The sequence below is a fragment of the Chenopodium album genome, chromosome 18 (genome assembly GCF_948465745.1).
Source record: "Chenopodium album chromosome 18, dcCheAlbu1.1, whole genome shotgun sequence".
Taxonomy (NCBI): Eukaryota; Viridiplantae; Streptophyta; class Magnoliopsida; order Caryophyllales; family Amaranthaceae; genus Chenopodium; species Chenopodium album.
Window position 1 is genome coordinate 1,310,499 of NC_137851.1, and position 12,402 is coordinate 1,322,900.

Below are 12,402 nucleotides of genomic sequence, written 5' to 3' on the forward strand. Positions count from 1 at the left end.
GACCTATTAGTAACATTAAAATCGATAATGAGTTAGTAATACATGAAAATCATAACTAATCAAGATAAAACACACCTGTTTCGATAATGGAATCGCTTATCTGAACTTGAGTCGAGGAACTAATATCGATTCCATCTGTGTTGGGGCTGTTTTCCGGAGCTACTATATGAAGATTTGAGATAGTTGCATTGTTGCAACTAACAATTGATATATGTCCATTGGGACTGTACATGTGTTAGGTCTTTTAATTGAAGACCATTGCAACTTAACAATTGTAGAGCCTGTAAATTTTGTTACCATAAAGACTTTAAAAATCAAAGCTAGGCTAAATGCGCGCGTGCACACACACATATAAACTTATACTTCTTCCGTTTCTTTTTAGTTGACACGTTTCTTTAGTCACGTTTGCCAATGCACAAATCTAGTCATTAATATTTTTAATTTTCTATAAGTAAAAATTATAAGAATTTGATATTTAGAAAATATATATCGTGACGATTCTAACAAGATCCCACGTCACTATATTTTTTATTACATATAAATCACAAAACACAATCAAAGGGAAGTGTGTGAATAGTGTTAAATTCAAAACGTGTTAGCTGATAAAAAATGAAGGTAGTATATATTAGTACTTTGTAGTACATTTTATTAATTCGAATTACCTTGGGACGTGCACACGCATTGCTCTGTATAATGACAATTTTAGTTAGTGAACGTACTTATGGGATTAACGAATTGTACATGAACTATGAAATTAAATACTAGTCATATTGAACATACAGTGGAATTGGTGTCAAAATTATTATCACCAAAGGAAAGGTTAGCACTGTGCCACCAATTCGCGCCTTTGCCATTAATCTCTCCAGATCCATCTAAAATGAGGTTGTCAATGCCTGAAAATCTAATCCAAGTGTTATCTGTACAATTCTTCCAAGTTTCAGGATTTTCGGGTGCCACGAGTTTTCCTTGGATCTGTCATTAATTAAGGATGATAAGTACTTAATTAGCTATAACATGTATGAACTTAGAGTGATTTAATTTGAACAGCATATAATAAGACTAATTAACCTGAACATGAATGCTGCTTGAATTGCAAGGACCTTGGAAAGAAACTGGAGTTAATAAGAATGGTCCATCCGGTATTGTAAGGGTTGGAGTTTCCCCTGTAATAGCACATACAGCTTCCCATGCTTTTGAAAATGCCTTCAAAATTCGAACATACACCATATTAATAAGTCATGCATCTCGATTATTACCTACTTTATTTTTCAGTTTTACTTATTTACTATTCATGTGATCAAAGTAAAAAAAAATAAAATAAAATAAAATTGCAACGATAATTAATTAGTGATTATAGTACAATTCAATATCATGTTAGACCGATTTCATTTCATGTATTTTTATGATTTTTTTTTTCTTATCAATGGTGGAAGACCATGCATGTAAAATGCAAGTAAATAGAATCGAAATTAGAGAATTAAAGTCAAATTAAAGTAGTATAAAATACGAAGTATATTCCCTCAAAAAAAAAAAAAAAAAAAAAAAAAAAACAAGTATATTTCTTCCATTAGTCAAGTGTTACAAATCTTTTACCTACATTTTCTTACAAAAATACGTACATTGTAAATTTGTAATGATGACTAGTTGCTATAATAAACCTATGCGAACATAATTAAAAAAAATATGCAAATCTTCTTAGCTCAAACTATATATGACAACTTCAGTTTTGCACAGTAATTTTCCATTAAAAATTATGGAGAACTTACGTAAAATTGAGGAAATATTTTTAAAAAATAAACTGAAAATTAGAAATCAACCAAAAATAATATAATCTTATATTTTCAAATAAATTTGATTCCGGACTTATAATGTAAATGTCAAAATGAATCAAAGATTGGAATAAAGAAGTTACGAGACTATCATCTTTTAGGCCATCACCAACGGCTCCATAATCTAGCACGCTAATATTATTCGATGGCGATGCAAGGGGACTACCATTTTCCATACGAATGCCTAAAGCAAGCTGGGAGACAGAAACATGAAGAAGAACGTACACACCAATTAACAAGGAATTGCCCTGCATATGAATTTCAACAACAAAAGAGTACATACGTTAGTACATTAAAAGACGGTCTATTTGTAAAATAAAAAGAGCCAAAGAGGAAGTCAAGAAAATGTTGGGAGTTCATTAATCTCATAAACAACAATTTATCTACCACTTTTATGCTCATAAAATACTACTTTATTCGACGACATTAAATAACACCAAAAAGTATGTGTCGCAAGGTACAAAGAACATTAGATTTTAAATGTAGATTATACGTCTTACCATTTAAATTTATCGGACGCACAAATTGAAAAACTACGACTATTATCTATAGCTTGCTTTTGCATACATGGAATAGTCGAGTATTCACTAAGACAGTGTAAAAATTTTGGCACGAGTTTACATTGCTTTTTTTATACTGCTAAATGAGCATTCAATAGTTGGAAAGTAAATTTTGTTTTTACCTTGCAATTTAAGGCTATATCAATTTTAAAATATCCTTTCAGATTGTGTTCTTGGGGATATATTAATATAACTAAGGTAAGAGAGAAAATTGGGGTGCACTGATAAATTCAAATAACCAATAATATCAACCATTAAATGGCAAAAAGAAACTAATATCTTAGGAGTTCTTTGAATTTATTAAATACTCCATATGTTCAACCCAAAAATAAATTGGATACTTTTAATATTAATATAACTAAAAATTGATACTTGCTATAATATAAATAGATGTAAGCCTGTGCGATGCACGGTTTTTAAATATTTCATTTTTGTATATTTTTTTTCGTAATTTCTTATTTTTTTTGTTTTTTATTTTTTATTCTATTATTTTAACATTAATTTAAGATAAAATATTTTGTTAAGTTTTAAATTATTCTTATTCAAATTTTACGTATATAGAACTTGAATTTATAAATTGAAACAAATATTATCTCATTCATCGGATAGTTAGATAAAATCATTAAATCAAAATATATTTTTTGATTTCTAATTATTTGTTAAAATAATATAAATTCTAATGTAAAAGATAATATAATAGATAATTTTTGTTTTTTTAATTATTTAAATCTTAAATTACTATTTTTTGTTTTCAATTCTCAAATTTCATTTGTTAATTTTTTCTTAAATGACGACTGAAAATTTAAATTCTAAATTAATATATAAATCTAATTTTTCATTGGTCGAAGTATTACTTTTGCTTATGTGGCATGCGATGCATGGATTTTTATATATGTTTTGTATATAAATATTTTTTTGGTGATATCTTAATTGTTTTCTTGCATTATAAGTTTTAAAAATTTTGTATGAAAATATCATATCACCAGATATTTACATAAAACCATTACCATAAAATGATAATTTATATTTTTTAAATATCAAAATATAATTTTTAGTTTTTTAAATAATATAAATCCTAATATCTAAAGATAATTTTTAGTTTTGTAACAAATATAAATGATAAAATTTAGTGTTCTTAAATAATTAAAATCCTAATAAATTACTATTCGTCATTTTTACCTACGTGGCCAAAATTTAAAATTTCATTCGTCACTTTTGTTTAGGTGGCTAGTGATTTTTTTAATTCTAAAATAAAATAGAAATCTAATTTTTAATTGGCCGAAAATATATCTTTTCTTATGTGGCGCTCCCAATGCTCTCCAAAAATGCCTACTTTATTTATATATATTAGATTAGATTTTCTCATGTGCTAAATAATTAGCTTCATTTTATTTTTGAGCAAAAATAATTAGCTTCATAAAAATATGCAAATTAAAGACAATTGTACGTTATTCATACCATATTTCTTACGGTGTTGCATCCTCCATTTCTCCATAAGTGATTGTTAATTTGTTATGCTTTTTCTTAAAGATTGGCGGCTATTTGTTAATTCTTTCAAAATTTGTATTTTTTTATTACAATTAATTTATTTTTTTATTTAATTGATTGAATAATTGATTTACATGGATTAAATTTTCCATTTAAACTTTGATTGAAATTCCGCTTACTTTATTTGGTTCTTAAACCCCTTTTTTCCGCATCTTTTCTATTTTTGGCTCTTTTCTGCATCTAGCATACTTATTGTAAATGCTTTCCAAGTTTTTCCAAAAGCCCAAAGCGGTATTTAGGATTTTATATACTACCTCCATTAAATGTTATGTGCAAGTTTGGGGTATTTTTTGTGAGATATAAAATATTTCAAAGTTGCACACATAACATTTAACGGAGGTAGTATCATTTTGACACAAAAACCTTGGGAGTTAGATTATACTTTGCATTATATTTATTTATTATTATTTTTTTAATAAAAATACACATATTTCAGTTTGAATCCAATCAAAACTTTGAAACAGCGTGGCACAATGTAGCTTTGGGACGTTAGGGTGCATTTTATTGCAATCTTTTTGCACCCAATCAAACCAATTGTTTTATTTATAAAAAACCCTTCTTAGGGCCTGTTCACATTTACTTAATTTCAGTTCAGTTCAGTTCAGCTCCAATCAGTTCAGTTCAGTTCAGTTCCAATCAGTTCAGTTCAGTTCAGTTCAGTTCAGCTCTTAATTTCCCTCTCACATAAAATATTCATTTCAGCTCAATTCAATTCAGTTCAGTTCAGTTCAGTTCAGTTCAGTTCAGTTCAGCTCAGTTCAGTAAATATGAACAGGCCCTTAGTGTTGTTCTTAGGGATAGTGAGAGATTGTTATATATACTCGGGTGCACGGTGCACCCAAGGGTATTGTTTGTTCATTATTGCCCATGCATCCGGGTATATATAATTATTTTTAAGGGATAGCAATAGCAAGATCATAATTATGTACATTTTTGGATTGTATTGAATATTTATCTATTAACCGAGAACATGAAATTAAGAACAAAGAAGAGATATATACACAATTTTAACGTGCTATTAATTGACATATAATTAGTATATATACTACCAAATATCTAACATCAAACTATCAAAACACGAAAGAAATTTTTAAAAATCATTATATTATTGGTTTTCTAAGAAATATTACCTTCAATGTGGATGATAGAAATAAATGAAACCGTATTACCTGCATAAAATGAAGTTTGTAAATTATAAAGTAAATAGAAATTGTAATATAGGCACATACTCAACATCAAGCCAAGACAAAAGCTAAAAGGAGGGGGGAAAAAAGGGTACCAAAAGCAAACTTAAGGCATGCATTTCTTTTATTCGATATACTTGTATGAGTTAGTAGACAAAGGTACGAGATAAAAAGGTACGAGTAGTTTTTATTCATTTTATGTTACATATAATCAAATACTTCGTAGTACTCTTAATTACTTGATAAGTACTTGAATATCTAATTTTCGTCAAAAGAAAAGTATTGAATGTAATTAAGGAAATAAATATCCAAGGAGTTAAGTATCATTAGTATGAGTAATTTCCTGCAAATTAGCTTGTAGACTAAAGAGTTACATTGTAGGGAAAAATTAAATAGGGAGGTTATTATGCCTATCAAAATTAGTACGGAGTATAAGACTGTACTATTACAAGTAATACTTGTATGAATAACAAAATACTTTATTGATTATATTTCAGTAAAGTATTTTGTTAATTATATTTCATTTTTGAAGCAATAGTTATTAATGTCATACTGAAATGCTTGTTTAATTCTCACATTTCATTTAAATAGTAGCATGTGCTAATTCTTTTTCTTACGACAGCAATGTCTATTTTTAAAATTGGAGGGTTGACGCAAAGCACATGCAGTTTCTTAGGAACGCTTTTTAATATAATAATAAATGTAAATATGGAAAGAAAATAGAAAGTACATTATTGCTTACCCTGCTCATTGTGTTCTTTCCAATTGTACATATGTCTTCTTCTGTTTGAATTTTAAATAAATGCAGCTAATAATACAAAAGTGGCAACATGATGAGATTGCAGTATTTAATCTTGGTTCATGCATTCCTCTTGAAAAAAAAAAAAATCTTGGTTCATGCATGAAGTATCAACCTCAAATGAATTAAAAGGGCAAAAATCAAAACTTAGCTTTTACTATATGATTTGTATTTGATTTAGTAACCAAAAGTAGTTGTATAAGTTGTATTTAGACTACTAATATAATTAATCTATAATCTGCCATAATCAGTATAAAATGAAATGAATAATCCGTTCAGATTATACAATTAAAAATGTATCAATACTCATATATATAATTCTTGTAATTGGAGTATATATAAAGATGTAAACAACTAGCTAGTAATAAGCTAAGTGAAATAATCATAAGGGAAAACCTTAATACATGTATTTACAATTCTTCGTGTCTACTTGTTTTTGCGAATAAGTATGGTGAGTTAATTCTTGCATATATGATCTATTTACCTCACCAATTAGCTAAACTTTTTCTTTGTTGATGTTCCTTATTAATGAATTGTTGTGTGCTTGTTTTGTGTTTTCTTTGTTAAGTTCTTTATAGGTCATGTTTAATTAGTTCTAGGTCGACTAAATCTCGTATATTTATATGATTATTGTGTTAATTGTGTAATTTGTGACTCGTATGAATAACAAAATACTTTATTGATCGATGAATGTGTTTTTCGGATTATAATAAATCATTTTATTTGATATAATTAATATTCTTTGATTGCAGGGTATTCTAATCATTTTCGCGGTTTCTTGCCTAGCATTTCTCAGTTGTTTAAGCCACACTACAATGGCACACTCAGTTATTGTTGCACCAAAAACACCACAAGAGAAAAATAGTTTTAATGTGATGGATTATGGCGCCGTTGGTGATGGCAAAATTGATGATTCTAAAGTAAAATTGCTTTTTTTCGAAATTTCCATAATGAACCAAGATTATTATGATTATAATTTTATTAATATTGTACGAAATATATGAGGATACTAAATTAATTTATCAATTATTTTGGTGTTTTGAAGGCTTTTCTTAAAGCATGGGCAGATGTATGTGGAAGCAGCGAAGAAAGCCAAGTTTTGGTAGTGCCACAAGGAAAAGAATTTCTGTTAAGCCCATTAACATTCTCTGGTCCATGTAAATCGTCACATATTCAGATTTCGGTACGTTTATTTTCTTATTTCTTACCTAATATAAATTTAACAATTTGAATTTGTGATATATATTTCTATATATGAATAATTTGACGGTTAAATGCATGCTTAAAAAATACTAATTTCTCTTTCGTTAAAAATTAAGGTGCAAGGAAATCTGGTAGCTCCCAATACTAGTGATTTATAGACCAAATGCGAAGAAAATTCGTGGATTCTTTTTAAAAATGTACAAGGTCTCAGAATCATTGGATCGGGCAAAATCGACGGCCAAGGATCACTCTGGTGGAATAAACCACTCATTGTTGTACACTTTAACTACTTAATTTTTTTTTTTTTTAATACTTTTACAAAACTTCAAATTAAATTTGATCATATCAATTAACATGATTTCTATTATTTTTCTTTCGTGTTTCAGACTAATGGTTGCACTCAGCCTCCGGTACGATTTTAGCTTTATTTTTATTCTTTTGACGAGTACATAGAATTAGATTTTTTTAATGATCCAAACAATTTATTTACAGGCATTAAGATTTCATAGTTGTAATGGGCTCCAACTTAGAGGCTTAACGCATTTGAATAGTGGCAAACAACATATAAGTATAGCTAATGCCAAATTTGTGGAAATATCACACTTAAAGATAATAGCTCCGGGGGATAGTCCCAACACAGACGGAATTAACATTGCTAATGTTACTAATGTTTTCATTCATAACACCATCATTGGGACAGGTAACAATTTTTTTTTTTTTTTTTTTTTTTTTTTTTTTTTTTTTTGTGTGTATTACGGAGTATGTAAAATTTTTTTAAAATTAATTTTGAAATTTTAAGGGGTTTTTTTTCTTTTTTTTTTTTAAAATTAAAATTAAAATGAAATTATGTAGGTGATGATTGCATTGCAATAAAGGGTGAATCATTTTTGGTCAATATTACAAGGGTTACATGTGGGCCAGGTCATGGCATAAGGTATTGTAATCAATTTACAGATTATAATCCAGAATTTATGAGGATTTAATTTAATTAATTTCAGGATTTATTTCTACGTTTTGGAATTTCATCTTTAATTCATAACAAATTCTTCAACTGTTATGAACAAAACTAATTAATGCCAATTTTAGAAAAATAAAAAATTAACGTGTCTAAGAAAAAATTATTCCAATTTATCAATACCTTATCCATGCACTAAGGTATACTTATATTATAGCTTGATTTTCTTAATTTTAATAAAAATCTTCAAAATCACGTGCTAATTCTTTTAAAACTTTCATATAGTATTGGAAGCTTAGGAAACGATGGAGACAATGATGTAGTAGAGCAGGTACTTGTGAAGGATTGTACATTCAATGGATCAACAAATGGAGCCAGGATTAAGACGTACCAGGTGATTAATTTAAATAACTAACAGCTCAATTTTACTATTATGTGTACAAGTTATTATTGATCACATCAGATTATCGATAGATATCCTTATTACTTTTTGGTTTAAATGAATCACAAGGACATTACAAATACATGCATAGTGAATCCTTTTATTAAATTCTGTAATGACATATTCTTAATTTGCAGGGTGGATTAGGACATGTAAGTGGCGTCACTTTTCAAGGAATTAAACTCATTAACACTACAAACCCCATAATTATCGATCAATTCTATTGTGTTAACCGAGATTCATGCCCAATCATGGTAATATTTGCATACATATAATTTTGTTTTCTATTTGTTTAAATTTCACAATTTTTTTAAAATATAAACTCATCAAACAATTTCACATTGTTAGCTTAATATCGTGCACCATAAATTACAATTATTTCTTATGATAGTCATAAGTAATACGTAGTACTTCATATATACGTTGTTCGTTGTTGTCCATAAACACACGTATTACTTATGTTATCCTATGGTCTAAAGTTTCAATAATGTGGCCGGATTAGAAATTTTGACAAATATAATCACAACAATAATTTATGTCTTTTTTTATTTTTCGAAGAAACGTGCGGTGCAAGTAAGCGACGTGACGTTTCGTGGGTTCCAAGGTACATCAGCAAACTCAGAAGCAATATCACTACGTTGTAGCGCAAGTGTGGCATGCACAAACATAGAACTCGAAAATATCAAAATAACACCCTTTAAAGATGGACTAAACCTAACTACAAAGTGTGAAAATGTTCGTGGAACAATTTTGCCTCCTGTAACACCAGATCTTAGTACTTGTCTTTCCAAATGATCCACTACTTCGTTGTACTCGTAAATATTTATTTATGTTTCTCATCAATTTCTATTGTTTTTAATAAAATATTTCCTCATATTATTTTCACCACTTTGTACGGTTCACATACATTTGTGTTATAATTATTATGAGATCATTTATATATGTGATTTGAAAAAAACAGAGGAATTATACCGTATGAGTGTATGACAATAACCAAAAAAATTTAAGCTACTTGTTCACAATTGAGTTTGTTTTTTTATTTTTTTAGTTACTCGCATTCCTTAAGTTAATTTTTTAGAATTTCGTTAGAAGTTCTTATATTTTTTTAGTTAGTTTTGTTTCCCTTTGCAGTACCACTTCATCTATATAGTCCTCGCTATTTTTTTTAAAAAAAATATTTTTATTTCTTTTTTGCATCACTTACTTTAATTTTAAATGAATCATTAACTTTCTCTTTTCTATAATATTTAAACCCCCAAACAAATCTCACTTACATATTGTTTTAAGAAATTACGTACAAATTCATGAAGTTAGCTTGTTACACTAAAAAAACAAAAGGGAGTAATTTTTAGTGAAAGGAATTGGGCCTAGTCCGCTGGGTTCAATGCCCTTGTTGGGTTGGACTGAATAGTACGTGACTTGCTATATTAAGACTTTCAGCCCAAAAGATAAAGCTTCCACTTCGAGTATTTCTACCCTTTTGCTAGGCGATTTGTCTAGTGTTCTATTAGGGTTGTGCAAAGCCATTCGAAAATCTGATCCGAAAATTAGGATACAAATTCGAACTGATATGATATGAGTTTTGCATCGATTAACTGGTCCAAAAATTAGTTGTAGGGTGCCATTATGATACATTATTCTAAAGTTCTGTACATTTAGGTGTACCGTACACCAGGGTAATTTATTTTGCTCATTTATTAAATGAGTAAAATTTAATGAGTAAATAACCCGGATGTACGGTACACCCAGATGTATATAATAAATTCTACTAAGGTTTTGAATACTCAATAACCAATATATGTATGTATGAATCCGATATTCATTGTTTATTCCTGATAAAGTAAACACCTGTTTTGAATTTTTTTTTTTTTTTAGATAGATGTTGAGTTTGGTGTGACCAAAATTTCTACATTTTCTGTTTGTCACGAAAAAAAAAATCTTATTTCTAGCCTCATGGCTATTAAAATAATATTTAGAGTAGAAACTTTATAGTCTCCAAAAGTTCTTTAATGACTTTCTTAAGCATCATAATAACCTAATCTCTGACAAGGGGTCCGTATACATGACTTTTCTTTTATGATAAAGCATAACCTAATCTCTAAGAAAGTTATTACAGAATAATCAAGTGATGACATCCAAAAACATACAAATTCTTAAATGGACCTGGTTCACACTAATTTATTGTGGACCACTAACATTAGAGAAACAATGGTTGTTTTATTAATAAAAGAAAAAAGTCACTATAATAAAATGAAGGTCACTATGTTGAAAATAAAAGTCATTTTGGTAATATATAGGCTATAAGAGATTAATTTTTTTAATGAAATCTTTTATAAGGTCAATATTAATAATAAAGGCCACTATGTTAAAATTAAGGTCATAACGTCGTACTTCAAGTTCACAATAGTATTAAACGCTATACAACTTTTAATAAAAGTTACTATGTTAAAAATAAGGTTACTATGTTAAAAATAAAGGTCACTATGTTCAATATAATGTCAGTTGCATGTGTATAAATCTTGGGTCCACAATAATATTATTGTGAACCAGGTCCACGCAAGTATTTCTGCCAAAAACATACCATACCTTTTGATCATCAATTAGACAATTAGGCAAAAAATTATTCTCTTCTAGTATTTCCTTCATTTCCATCCGGCTGTCACATTTCTCTAATCATATTCGTCAATACACCGATTCTACCATTATTATATATCGATAAGTACAATTATACAAGTATAAGTTGATATTTATATATGAGATAAATTAAATAAGATCACACATCATATGTTAATTTTTTATAAAAGAAATGGAAGAAGAAGTATTCTTTATAAAATTGATATTTAACTTAAGGGTGAGACTAATAAAATTGATATTAAATCTAAAGGGTGAGACGAATAACAGAACTTTTGACTTTGGAGTGTTGAACATATATACAAGTACTAGTATATGATATCTATGTATTTGATGACCTTGACATCAAATCAACAGTTAGTCAAACATATAATAAAAAACAATCAATAGATGTTGATTGAATAATTAATAAGTAGATTAGGGATGAGATTTTGTAAAGTTTCTTATAACCTTATGTACATTAAGTTGCCGGCGAAGTTCCTATCAAAAGTAAAGAAAAGGAAGGAGGTTTAGAAATTAGGTAGGGAAAAGTTCAAATGTGATTAATAAGCCTACTTTGAGCATAAACACAAATATAATAATTGTTAATCCGGCCTGTATATGCTTATATGCTATAGCATATGAATTAAAAACAAATGATATTAGATTTCAAAGAATCACTAGGACCAATGACATAGAACTGTAGAAGAGATTTAATTTCAAGAATACCGCCTCAAAACTTTATCATACACGATAATAAGAGAATTATATTCCGAGTAATAGTAAGGAATAATACAGCAAATCTTGTACGAACTATATAAGACATGCATTACCTAATACTTCGTACTGTAACATATAAACTGTTGAAGAATTCGATTAATTATAAATTTATAATCATTGTTAGGCTGAAACAATGTTGGAAAAACAGCAAAAAATGGAGACTTTCAATTAGTGTGGACCACTTTGTTTAATTAAGAATATATTACTGCTTAGGAAGTATACAAGGCAAACACCATTAAGGATGATCAAAGACAATTTCATAAGACAGGACAAACAATAAGAATATTCTTAAATTAAGGGATTTTTGCTCTGAAATAGCATTTTTTTTTTTTTTTTGGGGGGGGGGGGGGGGGGGGGGGTTTCTGATGTTCCAATTCTAAAAGAATTGGAATTGAATACTAAAAACTGACTTGTTGAGAGTATAATTCATCAAAGTAAAGAGGAATGAATAGGTTAAGTTGATTAGGACACAATATATACTTAATATCCTAC

At 28.4% G+C, this 12,402-nt stretch overlaps 1 protein-coding gene across 1 annotated transcript; it reads left to right on the forward strand.

The window, feature by feature from the left end:
- Nucleotides 1-6,735: 6,735 nt before the first annotated feature.
- On the forward strand, nt 6,736-9,315 carry LOC145590659 (putative polygalacturonase At3g15720). Its single transcript, XM_081647075.1, has 8 exons — nt 6,736-6,840; nt 6,966-7,103; nt 7,510-7,533; nt 7,616-7,823; nt 7,976-8,057; nt 8,364-8,472; nt 8,658-8,774; nt 9,079-9,315. Exons 1-8 carry the CDS (start codon nt 6,736-6,738, stop codon nt 9,313-9,315), a joined length of 1,020 nt encoding a protein of 339 aa, XP_081503201.1.
- The last annotated feature ends 3,087 nt before the right edge of the window (nt 9,316-12,402 follow it).

What these genes read in the sequence shown, in the direction of transcription:
- LOC145590659 (XM_081647075.1), top strand. Translation starts at nt 6,736, where the DNA reads ATGGCACACTCAGTTATTGTTGCACCAAAAACACCACAAGAGAAAAAT. An exon ending in TAACACCATCATTGGGACAG is followed by an intron (nt 7,824 to 7,975) that starts GTAACAATTTTT and finishes GAAATTATGTAG; the next exon opens with GTGATGATTGCATTGCAATA. An exon ending in GGGCCAGGTCATGGCATAAG is followed by an intron (nt 8,058 to 8,363) that starts GTATTGTAATCA and finishes ACTTTCATATAG; the next exon opens with TATTGGAAGCTTAGGAAACG.